At 44.2% G+C, this 15221-nt stretch overlaps 2 protein-coding genes across 26 annotated transcripts in view; one reads left to right on the top strand and one right to left on the bottom strand.

Moving 5' to 3' along the window:
• The window catches only part of LOC137424777 (uncharacterized), a 675237-nt gene that overhangs the window by 305231 nt on the left and 354785 nt on the right, over nucleotides 1-15221 (top strand). The window lies entirely within an intron of this gene.
• Nucleotides 1-15221, bottom strand: part of LOC137424790 (cytosolic 10-formyltetrahydrofolate dehydrogenase-like) — a 256540-nt gene that overhangs the window by 119599 nt on the left and 121720 nt on the right. For 3 of the 25 annotated variants that reach the window (XM_078775946.1, XM_078775944.1, XM_078775947.1), the window contains exons 7-8: nucleotides 2781-2897; nucleotides 987-2633 (exon numbers count right to left, since the gene is read on the bottom strand). The exons of 19 other annotated variants lie outside the window; for them this stretch is intronic. In XM_078775946.1, coding sequence (XP_078632072.1) covers nucleotides 2886-2897 — 12 coding nt within the window. In that variant the 3' untranslated portion in view covers nucleotides 987-2633; nucleotides 2781-2885. Of the gene's footprint in view, nucleotides 1-986; nucleotides 2634-2780; nucleotides 2898-6705; nucleotides 6817-15221 lie in introns of those variants that run through there. 3 more of the 25 variants (XM_078775945.1, XM_078775914.1, XM_078775925.1) reach the window with 3 other exon arrangements.

Below are 15221 nucleotides of genomic sequence, written 5' to 3'. Positions count from 1 at the left end.
TAATTCAGCATACCCTAGTTATGTTAAAAAGTGAGCTTCCCAACTCTTACCCAAAAATGCACCGAGAAGCTCATACATGGCCTTTTTCCATAAATCTGTCTAGTCTATAAACTTCGAGGGCTGAGTATAAATATGTTGAACTACTTTTTTAGGACAAATGCACAGTTTTTTAGGAGTCGGAAATGCTGCTAAAGTCAATTAAAAATTTGAAATGGAGTTCAGGTGAAAAGATTCTCAAGTTTATCGCATGTTAGATGTAAAACATGTGCGGAAATTAAATAAAGGCACAAACACTGGCATTTATGAGCATTGTGATGTATACAGGAATACAGTGAATCGTAGTTATGAAGTTCAGCGATATTGCAATTCATAGATATGAAGCTTTATTGTACAGAAACGGACATGTTCTGAGGCAAGGCATTTTTTAGCTGTGCGGAAAAAATGGTGGATTTGAGACCCTGAGCTAAGCAAGCCGAACACAGGTTGGCCAAAAATAAGACTGTTTCTAGTTTTAGTGTAAATTATCTTCAAAAAGGGGTGTTTAAACACATCCAAACACCCATTTTTCATTCATGCACTACCATGGAGTTCGACAAGAATGCAATCAAAGTTTGGGGCCACTAGGTTTCATGGTTTTGGAGTTATGGAGGAGACACACACACTGACAGACTGATGAACACACACTCTCTTTTATTATTACAGATCTGTTACCTCTGCCACCGAAGGTGGGAGGAGGTTAAATGCTCATCCCTGTGTGGTTGTCTGTTTGGTTGTGAACAGGATATTTCAAAACGTTTGATGAATTCGAGTGAAACTTGGTGGACAAATTTGGTTTGTGACAAGAACCAATTGATTAGATTTTTGTGAAGATTCAAATCTGCATTAAGAGCCTTCATTATGACATCATAAATCAACAAGTGGAGCGCTTGATCCGTCCAGTGTATGTATGTATGTATACTGAACAGCAAAAGAAACGTCAGTCAGAATCAATATTTTGGAGTCTTTATTTTCAAGTCATGATCAACACGAATTGAGATTTCGGATCAACATGAAACATTGCAGGTATGGTCACCACAGTTCAAACAATAATGTGAAATGTTCTGAATAAGAAAAACACAAGACCAGGTGAGAACACGGGAGGTCAAAATCAGTATCTTGTGTGACCTCGGTGAGCGTTGATGACAGCCATACATCGTCTGTACATGGAGGAGATTAATCGGTTGATGAAGGCATTTGTCACTTGGGCCCACACTCTGAGAAACGCCTGACTGAGTTGAGCTGCAGTTGTCGGCCTTGGTCGAACGTCATTCAGTCTTCTTTGACCCTCGTCCCACAAGTGCTCTATCGGGTTTATATCGGGGTTGGGCGCAGGCCAGTGCATGGTTTGGATGCCATTCTGTTGCGGAAGTCCCTTGTTGCTCTGGCAGTGTGGGCACGGGCGTTGTCCTGCTGGAAGACATGATTTCCGTGACGTCCAAAATGTGGCACAATGTGAGGTCTGAGGACTTGATCGATGTAGCGAGCAGCTGTGACACCATTGCCTCTTCCTGGACTAATATTCTGGAACACCACAGGACCGACTTTGTGATTGAGAGCAATAGCATCCCATACCATGATGTTTGGACCACCCCACGAGTCTCTTTCCATCACACAGTCATCTGAGTAGCGTTCCCCACGTCTACGCCAAACTCTCACTCTGCCATCTGCCGTGGAAACACAGTATCGGCTTTCGGCTGAGAAAAGAACGGTTCTCCACTGCTGGTAACGCCAATTTTGATGCTGTGTGGCCCACTGTAGTCGGTCACGGCAGTGTCGAACTGTAAGAATGGGGCCACGATACGGCCTGTGACAACGGACATCCCTGTTCTTCAAACGTCGACGGACTGTATCACCACTAATGTGTCTCTGGTGGGTTCCAACTGTTTGTCTTGCAGTTTCTGTAGCCCTGGTAAAGCGATCTTGGATGTGATGACGCACAATATGTCAATCCTCTCATGGTGTTGTTACCCTCGGTCTGCCACTGCGTGGGCGGTCATCGGTGCTGTTGGAGGCCTAGTATCATTCCTGCAACCTGTATATGGATCTCACGTTGACATGGAAAGCATTGACAACCATTCGTGCAGTCTGTCCAGGATGCAATCTTCCAATAGCCTGGTCTCTCTGAATCCTCGTAAATCTGGGCATGGCGCTGGCATCGAAACACGAATGATGAACACATGTTTTGGGGTGCCTTTTATAGGGAAAGTCACAAGGAGACGCACGTGCATTTTGATTTCCATGGGAATCATGCACGACTTTGTACCAGTCATTTTTTTGCCCGGGTTTTGGTGACCTGTTTTTATCCACGTGTGCACCACTGTCGGTAGTTAGGATTAAATTTAGATACAGACGAATGTAAATAATGAGATATCTAAACGAAATGCATTGATATTTCTACGGGAAATGTTAAGGAATTGTTTTTATGAAGTGACGTTTCTATTGCTGTTCAGTGTATGTACGAGCTGAGGATCTCGTATGTCCCTCACAAACATCCACCAGAGCTGAGGATCTGGTCACATGCGACGGACAAACAAGCGTATTATTCTATAGATAATGAAGGGGCAGTCCTGGAGCATGGAATACAGGAGGAGGATCTAGGAGAGGTAGAAGATTGAGGGGGAAGCAGTAAGCAGACAGGCAGCTATATGTAAAGCTAATGGTATTTCAAGTTGTATTTGCTGAGGAATATATCACAAACAGAGGTAGGGTTGGCACTGTGCAGGAATTTAGTGAGGCTTTACCTGGAATATTGTGCAAAGTTTTGGTCACCACATCTGAGGAAGGACGTGGCTGCCATAGAGAATGTCCAGTGTGGGGCTACGAGTTTGATTCCAGGTTGTTCAAAGCTATGAGGGTGGCTGAAGGAGACAGGACTTTATACATCAGAAAGGAGTTTATTAATATGGATATCTATGAGAGATGTTATTGGGAATGAAGCATTTTTTGATAAAATAAGTGCAGATATGTTTTCTTTTCTGTTTTTTTTCAACAGAATCTTTCCAACTAAAATCGCCATTTTTCATCCGATTGACTTGAAAATTGAACAGCATTTGCACATTGAGTCATTAATTGGAAAACAAACATTTTGAGGTCAAAGGTCAACTCATGGTCAAACTTCCAAAATCATAAATTTTCATCTTAAAACCCATCAATTTTCATACGATTGACTTGAAACTTGTACAGCATTTGCACATTGAGTCAATAAATATTTTTGTGGTCAAAAGGTCAAAGGTCAGCTCTAGGTCAAACTTAACTTCCAAAACCATCAATTTTCATCTGAAACCCTGTCAATTTTCATCCGATTGACTTGAAAATTTAACAGCATTTGCATAGTGCCTCACTGAATTGGGAAATAAACTATTTTAAGGTCAAAAGTCAAAGGTCAACTCGAGGTCAAACTTCTAAAATCATCAATTTTCATCTGAAAAAGTCACTTTTCATCCTATTGACCCTAGCGTTGATCAAGATTATCAATTTTAATGTTGATTAAATGGACAATTTGCTGGATTAATGGCAACCTTTTTGGGACAATAGGGGGGGTGGATTTTGCAAGTATTGTGCTCTGCATGACGTCTTCTTGTTTGTTTGTGAACAAGATATCTCAAAAAGTAGTGGACGGATTCGGACGAGATTCGGTAGAGAGGTTGTGTGTGTGAGAAGGATTAATCGATTCAAAATTGGTCAAGATCTGAATATGGATTTGGATATGAGAATTGTTTAATTTTTTAAGTGATTCTTCACCATTGAGAGATAGGGCTAAAACCAACATATAGCAGGATATCTCAAAAACTTATGGATGGATTTGGATGAAACTTGGTGGAGAGGTTGGGTGTGTGACAAGGAAGAATCGATTCAAAATTGGCGAACATCCAGCTTGTATAATTTTAAAGTGACTTCACCATTGCCAAAAACGATACATAGCAGAATACCTCAAAAAGTTGTGGATGGATGATTTTGATTAAATGCGATTCTGTATTGTGATTTTCTGGTCTACTCTGGGATACAAAACGTAAACTGTTCACCTGGCGGAGGTTTGCTCTCTGCTGAGTGCCGTTATAGTTTTGAAATGTTCCCAGATTGAATCAACATCACCTTTTCTGGCAGTATCTGGAAAACCAACCATGTAAGCCTGCTGTGAGATTGTATCAGCGAGATGCAATGCTGCAAGATTTCAACGTGTGAGGTGCCATGCTGCGAGATTTCAACGTGTGAGGTGCCATGCTGCAAGATTTCAACGTGTGAGGTGCCATGTGTTACATATTTATGTGAATGTATGTGAATTACCATTCAGGTCTTTGCTTATCCATGTGTAATAGATTAAGGGTTGTTGTGGTTGGAGGGTCAGGAGCCCTTCTGAAAAGAGTCCGGAAACGGAAGTGACCGGAAACGGAAGAGAAAAAGACACGAGGAAGAAAAGCGACGAGTATTCTTCTTCCTCGCCCGGCTCCGACGAAAGGTGGGATCGACCTTGCGCCGCGTGGAAAAGCGGCGTTCCGAAGCCCGTCTGGCGAGAGGAGTTACCGGGACGTGTACCTACCCAGTGGAGACGTCAAGTTGACGTGGGGCCGTGCATCGACCCCGCGTCTGGCACCGTTCGCGGCACCGTCTAAAAAGACGCGTTCGGGTCGCACGTTGGGGCCTAACACGCCTTGCAAGCGGCGTGGGGCTTTTGGCTTGCTTTACCGTACCCGCTTCGCGTGGCCACGAGGGGCTGCAGCCGCGGTGCCTGGTACGATACCTGCCCGGTGGAAACACGTCCACCCGGGGTTCGTTCAACCGCCCGAGTGCGGCGACACCGACCAGCATCTTGGTCAGGAGGGGCCCAGAGACATTGTGAGGGGCAGAGACCAAAAGGGGGTCGTGAGTACAGAAGGGGACACACATATATAAGATGGCCATCTTAATCATATAGGGAATTGATTGTGGATTGGGAATTGTTGATGGTTGTTTGTTGTTGATTGCTCGGGGAAAATCTCCGTGGTTGTATCATTGAAATTGTATGGTATCATTACCATTGAAATATATCCTTGAACATCAGTTTTCTCTTGGGTGGAATTCATATGGATTGCGTGGCGAAAGCGCATATATAATACAACTTTCTGGCGAAGTTCCTCTCACGGTCCGGGGGTCACCGAGACCCGGTATTCACCGAGGGGACCACGTAACACATGCTGCGAGATTTCAACGTGTGAGGTGCCACGCTGCGAGATGCCAAGGTGCGCGATTCTTTGCATTCAGAGCTAGTAAACCTGATAATTTAACATTCCATTTAATTTAAACCATTTCAATTTTCCATTTTTAAACCATCCATTTTCTGACAGCTGTTAAACCTGATCTTCAATCCTTGATAAATGACTTTCCCATCTGTTGCTCTTCCTCTGCTCTTTTCCAGATCGTTTTCTGAAGCCACCTGCCTGCATCATCCTGCTTTTACACACATCTCCTGAATTTGACCCGGTTTCTCCCTTCCTAAATATCTGTCAATGTTTCTCTACTTGTGGTGCTCTTCCTCTGCTCTTTTCCAGATATTTATCTGAAGCTGCATGCCTGCATCATGGCGGCTTTCAGAGCAACATCTCCTCAATGTGACCCCTTCTCTTCCCTCCCAAATATCTCACAGCCTTTCCCTACTTGCAATGCTCTTCCTCTGCTCTTTTCGAGATATTTATCTGAAGCTGCATGCCTGCATCATGGCGGCTTTTAGAGCAACATCTCCTCAATGTGACCCCTTCTCTTCCCTCCCAAATATCTCACAGCCTTTCCCTACTTGCAATGCTCTTCCTCTGCTCTTTTCGAGATATTTATCTGAAGCTGCATGCCTGCATCATGGCGGCTTTCAGAGCAACATCTCCTCAATGTGACCCCTTCTCTTCCCTCCCAAATATCTCTCAGTCTTTCCCTATTTGTAGTGCTCTTCCTCTGCTCTTTTTTAGATACTAGCGTGACTCGGCGTGCGGACATCGTTTCAGAGGGGATTGGCATATTTTACCATTTCGGTGTCTTTTGGGTCTTCATGGTGTTTTGGGTCTTCAGGGCCATTTGGGTCTTCAGGATCTGCTGGGCCTTTAAGGGTATTTTGGGTCTTTGAGGTGTTTTTGAGTCTTCAGGGTCTTTTGGGTCTTTGGTGTCTTCAGAGGCTTTTGGGTATGCGGGGTCTTCAGGGGCTTTTTGGGCCTTCAGGGTCTTTTGGGTGTTTTGGGGTGTTTTTGGTATTTGGGGTGTTTTGGGTCTTCGGGGTGTTTTGGGTCTTCAGGGTGTTTTGGGTCTTCGGGGTGTTTTGGGTCTTCGGGGTGTTTTGGGTCTTCGGGGTGTTTTGGGTCGTCGGGGTGTTTTGGGTCTTTGGGGTATTTTGGGTTTTTGGGTATTCAGGGTCTTTTTGAGCCTCAGGGCCCTGAAGGGTATTTTGGGTCTTTGGGGTGTTTTGGGTCTTTGGGGGTCTTCAGGGTATGTTGGGTCTTTGGGGGTCTTGGTGGTCTGAAGGGTCTTGGGGGAATTAAAGGGTCGTCAAAGGTCTGAGGGGTCTCAGCAGTCTTAACGCAATTAAGAGGGTTAAGTAAGAGGGTTAAGTAAGAGGGTGGTAATTTAAGTTGAAGACGAAGAAGACGTTTTCGTCGCATGTAAACATACATACATACATACATACATAGCGAACCATATACATTTGCTCTGTTATAATAAGATTTATTTGAAACCGCCTGCCTGCATCATGGCGGCCTTGAGATAAATATCTCTTCTGCCGACTCCTCTCTCTGCAACAAGCCGAGCTCTGAAACAAGCCTCGACAAAAATACAAAAAAAACATTCAATACAAAAAATATGTATCATCACCCCACCTAATTTAAAACACCTCACCACCAAGTAATTCAAAACACCTCACCACCACATAATTAAAAACACCTCACCACCAAGTAATTTAAAACACCTCACCCCCACGTAATTCAAAACACTTCACCACCACGTAATTCAAAACACCTCACCACCACGTAATTCAAAACACCTCACCACCACGTAATTCAAAACAACTCACCACAATGTAATTCAAAACACCTCACCACCACAAAATTCAAAACATCTCACCAACACGTGATTCAAAACACTTCACCACCAAGTAATTTAAAACACCTCACCCCCACCTCATTTAAAACACCTCACCACCAACTAATTCAAAACACCTCACCACCAACTAATTCAAAACACCTCACCACCAACTAATTCAAAACACCTCACCACCACATAAGTTAAAACACGTCACCACCATGTAATTCAAAACACCTCACCACCACGTAATTCAAAACACCTCACCACCACATAATTTAAAACACCTCACCCCCCCCACCAAATTTAAAACACCACACCACCAAGTAATTTAAGACACCTCACCACCACGTGATTCAAAACCACCGCCACGTTATTAAAAACACTTCACAACCACGGATACAAAAGTTTGAGGGAGGAGTTAAGTGAAAACAGACACTGCCCAGATATGTCGATATATAGATAAATGACTGCACCCGAGTTGCTGTTTTGTCATGGTTTCCACCAATCATAATTCAAGCAATTATTTTGCACAAATGTATTTGTAATATACGTGATATTACATTTTATAAACAATTAAAGTTTTATTATTTATTTTTTTCCAAAAATAATTAAAACAAAAAAATCAAATACAATACCCTTAGGACATACACACGGGAGAGATATGTGCATACCAGAAGTTTGGTACGATTTCAAAAAAGTTTGAAGTAGTTCAGTGACGAGACAAGACAACACAACACAGGACAGACTGCACAGATATATATATATATATATATATATACACAGACTTGGCATTTAATATGGAATATATATTTTTTCTTGACTTGGGTTTACTTTCTGAACTCAGTATATCAATCTGGTGAGTTTCTTTTACCCTTTGGTGATGTCTTTGTTGAAAGAACCATGTCACTGTCTTTCGCAGCAAGACGTCAATAACAGGATTATATCACAGGTGGCGTGACAAAATGTAAGGACAGGTACATTTGACGATTGGCTTCACAATCGGGTATATAAGGGTTGTTGCGTTCTGTATTAGTGGAAAACATCTGCTGCACGTCTACAAAAGTTATTGCTGCTTCCTCTGGAGATGGTCCATCAACTTGACAATGCTGTTTGTCATGGAGTGGTGGCTTTACGAAATTCTGGCATGAAACAGCGTGCTATTGCTCGGCAGTATGGCATCACTCCAGGTCAGGTGTCAAAGATCCTGAAACGAAATGCTCAGAGGGGTGTCCCTTCTCCAATACCGAGGCCAGGACGTCCACACAGAACAACAAGGAGAGATGATCGCCAGCTGCACCGGTTAGTCTGCAATGGCCGTACCAAGTCAGCTAATCGGCTTAGGGCTGAGTGGCAGCAACTGACAAATGTGCCTGTATCCAGAAGGCTAGTCAACCAACGACTGGTTCAAGCAGGCTATCGTGCCAGGCGTCCCCTGATAAAGCCACGCCTGACCAGACAACACAGCCAGCGCCGATTGCAGTGGGCCAGAGAGCACCGTCAATGGCAGCCAGGACACTGGAATCACGTGACCTTCAGTGACGAGTCTAGATTTCTGGTCTATCGTCAAGATGGCCGCGTCCGAGTGCGCAGACAAGTGCATGAAGCCCACAACGAAGATTGTATAGTGCCAAGAGTCCAAGCTGGAGGTGGTGGGGTGACCGTTTGGGCTGCTTTTCATGCAGGGGGCAAAACTGACCTGGTTGTTCTGAATGGAAACCTGAACCAGTTCAAGTACAGGGTCATTCTGGAAGAAACATTGCTTCCATTTGCTCGTGCAGCCTTTCGAGGAAACTTTGTCTTCCAAGATGACAATGCACGGCCTCATCGTGCTCGCATGATCTAACACTTTCTTGCTGACCGTGGTGTAGAGCATATGGAGTGACTTGCCATGTCCCCGGATGTGAATCTGATAGAGAACTTGTGGGCAGAATTAACGCGTCAAATCGACAACTTGGACCAGCAGCCCACCTCTGTGCATGAATTGCAGCAGACTATTGTCACTGCATGGCAAGCGATTCCTGTCCAAACCTTGGCAAATCTCGTGAACAGCATGCCTCGACATGTACGTGCTCTCCTGAATGCTCTTGGGGGTTACACGAAGTACTGAACTGTAATTTTACTGTCTGTAATCCCAGTCATAATTTAGCTTTTGTTGTTGTTGAAATTTTTTTTGGCTAATGTGCAAAACAGAGATACTTCTGGAAAACGTACAGAAGTTTAACACAGTACTGTCCGTGAATTGAGTTCGATATCAGTTTACATCACTTTCAAGGATCAATTTATTTGCTTCGAAATGTCAAATGTGGTTTTTGTTTCTTTTAAAGGTCACATTAACAAAATCGAGAATAATTTCAACATAATTCCAATGAACTTTTGGTTCTAAGTCATCTTGAAAAGTAAGTTCACCCCCACAAAAAAAATATTCCATATTAAATGCCGTCTGTATGTATATATATGGTAATAATAATAATATTAATAATAGTAGTAATCATGAAATACAAAAAATACTAAAATACTAAACATATGGATACATAATAATCGTCATAATAATAATAAAATACCAAAAAAAAAGAAGATAATAAATACAAAAAAATAAAATAAAAGAGAAAATACAAAAAAAACAAAAGTAAATACAATAAAGATATCTATAATAATAATAGTAACAACAATGGAATACAAAAAAGATAATAAAACACTAAAAAGATGTACACATAATAATAGTAATAATAAAATACCAAATTTTTTTTTTAAAGATAATAAACACAAAAAAAATTAAATACAAATATATATATATATAATTATAATAATAGTAATACTCATCGTAATAAATAAAAATAAAAAGGAAGGTGAAATACAAAAAATATATATATATAAATAAATACAAAAAAATACATATATATATATATATATATATATATATATATATTATAATAATAATAATAGTAATAATGATGAAATACAAAAAGAAGAAGATAATGTCGTGTGATTCCCCTCGGTGAAGACCGGAAAATCACGGATAGCAAATCGAGTGTTAATGAAGGCGTTCAATTCAATAGCTGTTTTTCTCTCAGCGATTCTTCGAATGCGCTGCATTTATTTTCGTTCTCTGTTTCGTCCCAGTCGTTCACCCCATACCTCCTTGTTTAATATCTCCACTCAAAAAAAAAAAACCCCCAAAAAATATTTCCTTCCCAGGTCTTATTCGTTTATTTGTTGTTCTTTTTTGTTCGTTCGTTCTTCGTTCGCGATCACGCGATCACGTGGTTAGAAATGTATAATCTCTCCCCATAACAACTATTTTCTCTCATATATTACAACACCCTTTTCTTCTTTTCCTACAAAAGGATGCTTTCGTCTTGCTCACCAAATCTATTCATTCCAAAAAATATATATAATACCATCTCTTACAGTTCCTCCTTTCTACATTCCCTAAACTATCCAGAACTCCACCCCTCCTTCAGTGTCCTCAAACGTATTTTGACCCGAAGGTCTCAAACTCATTTTGCAAAAAATGTTCGTTTCCCATGAATCGTACACTTTTCAAAATCCAATCTCACCCCTCCCCTCCAAATCCTCCCCATCACCCATCCCTTTCAAATCTCCCCCCTTGCCCCTTCCCTCCCCTCCCTCCTAAACTCCCCCCACACCCCTCCCCTCCGAGACTCTCCCTCGCTCCTCCCCTCCTAGACTCCCCTCTCACCCCTCCTCCTCAAAGCATCCTCCCTGCTTCTTCCCCCTTCCAACTTTCACGTTCATCTCCCCCAACCTTCTGCCTCGCTCTTACCCCTCCTCAAATAACACCTCACTGTGCCTCACCCAATCTCCATCAAACCTTTTGTCCGCCCCATTCTTCCCTTTCTCCAAGCTATTCTGAAATCTCTGACACACCTTCAACAGCTCTCCCTACCTCTTCCTCCTCTTCCACATCTTACCCTACCCCTCCCCCCCCTGTTCTGGACCTGATGCTCCCCCTTCCTCTTCATTAACGGTATGGACCTCAAACATCCGGGGCCTTCGCTCAAACTTGACTGATCTCTCCATACAGGTTGCTTCTGACAAACCAGATGTGATCTGCTTAACAGAAACTTTCCTCCTTCATGATGTCTCTGATGCCTTGGTATCTCTCCCAGGTGACTCCCTCCTCCGGTATGATAGACCTGAGCCTCGTCCTGGAGGTGGGGTTGCTATCTTTATAAAAACGCTCTTCCTCACTCACCCTCCACTGCCCTCTCTCCACCTCACCCCCAGGAATACCTTTGGCTACGGCTTCCCCTTCGCTCCCACCTTTTGTTCATATGTGTGTTGTACCGTCCACCAAACAGCGATGACTCCATCTACATCTCGCTGTCTGATAATATGGACCAACTTCTATCTACCCATCCCAACTCTCTCTTCCTCATATGTGGTGATTTCAATTGTCACCATGCCAGTTGGCTGGGTGTGGGTACCTCTCTCACCAGCCATGGCTCTTCAGCAAAGGACTTCTGCGACTCACTGGGACTGACACAATCTGTCAATTTCCCGACCCGGATCTCAGTCAACGGAGCATCTTCTCTTCTGGATTTGGTTATGACAAACTTCCCTGAAAATGTCTGCTGCTCTTCTTCCGCTCCAATCGGCTCATCTGATCATGTGCTTGTCAAAGTGGACATCTCTCTGACCATTCTCAGAGAGCCTCCTCAGCGTCGACGAGTCTGGCATTTCACTCAGGCCAACTGGCACGGTCTTCAAGCAGCCATCAATCATCTGGACTGGTCTCCCATCTCTACCGCCTCTAACATCAACTCATCCTGGGAATTCTTTCAAAGTAAATTGCTCTCTCTCATGCACAGATTTATCCCATCTCGTCTTCAGTTGTCATACCCTTCCTTCCGTCCATGGTACATGGAATCTTGTGGTGAGGCTGTTGCCCTGAAACAACTTCCTTTCGTCTCCTGGAAAGCAAATCCAACGGAAGGAAATCTCATTTCCTTTCACAAAGCCCGAAACAAGTGTGTGTCCACCCTCAGGAGAGCCAGGAAACAATATCTCACCGTTCTCAAGACCGAACTCTCTCATCTGTCTCCCTCTTCCAAATCCTGGTGGCATCTGGTCAAATCTGTTTCTGGTGTTTATTCCCCCTCTATCCCCTCCCTCACCTCAAACGGCTTAACGGCTGACTCCGCACGTGAAAAAGCTGAATGCCTCAACTCTGTGTTTGCCTCTAAATCTTGTGTCCCAAACCCATCCCTCTCTGTACCCACCGTACCCAGTCGTACCCAACTGCTCCTGGACTCTGTGTCCTTTCCTCCTGACAAGGTGGAAAAGTTTCTGTCAACCCTCGACTCTGATTCTGCAACTGGTCCTGACGGCATCAGCCCACGGGTCCTAAAATCATGTGCTCCCGCTCTTTCACTCCCTCTTTCTGTTCTCTTCACCCTCTCTTTTTCTCAAGGTCATCTGCCATCTGCTTGGAAATCAGCCAACATCACCGCTTTGCACAAAAAAGGTGAAAAAACAGATCCCAGCAACTACAGACCAATCAGCGTTCTCCCAATTATCAGCAAAGTCATGGAATCCATCATTGCTTCAGATATGAAATCTTTCCTCTTCTCCAATGGCTTGATCTCTGATCATCAATTTGGTTTCAGACCTGGTCACTCTACTCTGGACATGCTGCTTCTGCTTTCTCAACAATGGATGGAGGTCCTCAACGCCAAACAGGAAATTAGAGCCGTCTCCCTTGACATTTCACGTGCCTTCGATACGGTCTGGCACCCTGCTCTGCTCACCAAACTCTCCTCCTTTGGTATCCATGGAAATCTCCACGCATGGCTGGCGGACTTCCTCTCTGGTCGTAGTCAACGTGTGGCCCTGAATGGGTTTCTCTCATCTCCTCTTCCTGTTCAGGCTGGAGTTCCCCAAGGTAGTGTTCTGGGCCCTGTGCTTTTTCTGGTCTTCATCAATGATCTCTCTGACTCTCTTGAAAATCCTCTCTATCTCTTTGCTGACGACTCTACTCTCTGTCGCTCCATTCCTCATCCCTCAGATCGGCAGTCTGCAGCCTCCTCACTCTCTGCAGACCTGGACAAAATCACAGACTGGGCAAACAAATGGAACATGTCTTTCAATCCTGATAAATCTCACACTCTTACGATTTCTCTCCGAAAAGACCGACTGGAAAACCCTCCCATCCACTTTCTGAATAATCCTCTCCAAGAAGTTCTGTCACTCAAGCTTTTGGGTCTCACTATTTGCCATGATCTTTCCTGGGAAAACCACATTTCAAATCTGGCCTCCAAAGCCAGTCGCCGACTGGGCATCCTCCGTCGTGCGAAGTCCTTCCTTGTGTTACATATTTAGGGGAATGTATGTGAATTACTATTCAGGTCTTTGCTTATCAATGTGTAGTCGATTAAGGGTCGTTGTGGTTGGAGGGTCAGGAGCCCTTCTGGAAAAAGAGACGGGAAACGGAAGAAGAAAGACACGAGGTCGAAAGAAGCGACGAGGCTTCTTCTTCCTCGCCCCGCACCGACGAGAGGTGGGATCGATATTGAGCTGTGTGGAAAAGCGGCGTTCCCAAGCCGTCTGGCGAGAGGAGTTACCGGGACGGGTACCTGCCCGGTGGACACGTCAAGCTGCCGTGGGGCCGTGCACCGACCCAGCGTCTGGCACCGTTCGCGGCACCGTCTACAAAGACGCGTACGGGTCGCACGTTGGGGCCTAACACGCGTTGCAAGCGGCGTGTGGCTTTTGCCTGCTGTACAGTACCCACTTCGCGTGGCCAAGAGGGGGCTGCAACCTTGGTTCCCGGTACGATACATGCCCGGTGGAAAAACGTCCACCCGGGGTTCGTTCAACCGCCCGACTGTCTGGCGAAGTTCCTCTCACGGTCCGGGGGTCACCGAGACCAGGTAGTCACCGAGGGGACCACGTAACAGAATTGGGGGCTCGTCCAAATTACGATTTGCGGATTCGCAATTGGGTCTACGTCCGGGATCTAAAATTGTATAAAATAATAAAATAATATTTTTATTAATTAAAATTTATTAATTAAGTATTAATTGGTAAATTTTTGGGGAAATTGGGGGTAAAGTATTGGGTGAAGGTTAACAGGTGTTAACGATAGGCACCATGGCGTTTGTGGCACAGAACTTTGCGGTAACCCCGAGTGAGGCACAGTTCCGAGCGTTACTAAAGTCGGACCTCTTGAAATTGGCCAAACATTTTAACTTGGAGGTCCGAACTAATTTGAGGAAGGCAGAGTTGCAGGCCACGGTGATACAATCTATGGTGGGATTAGGAACATGGGACGAGTTAGCCTGGGAGTGGCTACCCGAAGAACCAGAAGACGTTGAGCTCCGGAAACTGGAGTTGCAATTACGGAGCCAGGAACGGATCAAAGAAGAGGAAAGGAAAGCAGAAGAGAGGAGAGAAGAGAAACAAGCAGAGGAAAGGAGAGTGGAACGAGAACTCCAGGAAAGGTTAAAAGAAGAAGAAAGGAAAGCAGAAAAGGAAAGAGCAGAAGAAGAAAGGAAAGCAGAAAAGGAAAGAGCAGAAGAAGAAAGGAAAGCAGAAAAGGAAAGAGCAGAAGAAGAAAGGAAAGCAGAAAAGGAAAGAGCAGAAGAAGAAAGGAAAGCAGAAAAGGAAAGATCAGAAGAGGAAAGGAAAGCAGAAGAGAGGAGAGAAGAGAAACAAGCAGAGGAAAGGAGAGTGGAACGAGAACTCCAGGAAAGGTTAGAAGGGAGAAAAGCAGAGGAGAGGAGAGCTGCAAGGGACCTCGAAGCAGAGGAGAGAAAAGCGGAAAGGGAATTAAAGGAACGTGACATGGAGCTTCAGCAGGAAATTAAATTCAAGGAGCTGGAGTTAATGAGAGAACGGGGAGAGGCACCACCCTTGCTGACGGGGTCGACACCTAACCAGAAAACCTGGGATGTGGGCAGACATGTGAGGCTGGTTCCACCGTTCAGTGAAAAGGAAGTCGCAAAATTTTTTCCACACTTTGAGAAAGTGGCTCGACAATTAAACTGGCCGGAGGAGGCCTGGACCATACTAGTGCAAAGTGTGCTGGTGGGAAAAGCTCAAGAGATTTATTCGGCGCTGCCAATGGACCAATGTGCAGATTATGAGGTACTGAAGAAGCACATCCTCAAAGCCTATGAGTT

The sequence above is a fragment of the Myxine glutinosa genome, chromosome 4, assembly GCF_964187855.1.
Source record: "Myxine glutinosa chromosome 4, kmMyxGlut1.1, whole genome shotgun sequence".
Classification (NCBI taxonomy): Eukaryota; Metazoa; Chordata; class Myxini; order Myxiniformes; family Myxinidae; genus Myxine; species Myxine glutinosa.
The sequence above is the reverse complement of the archived record's forward strand: the minus strand, read 5'-3'. Positions and strand labels throughout refer to the sequence as shown.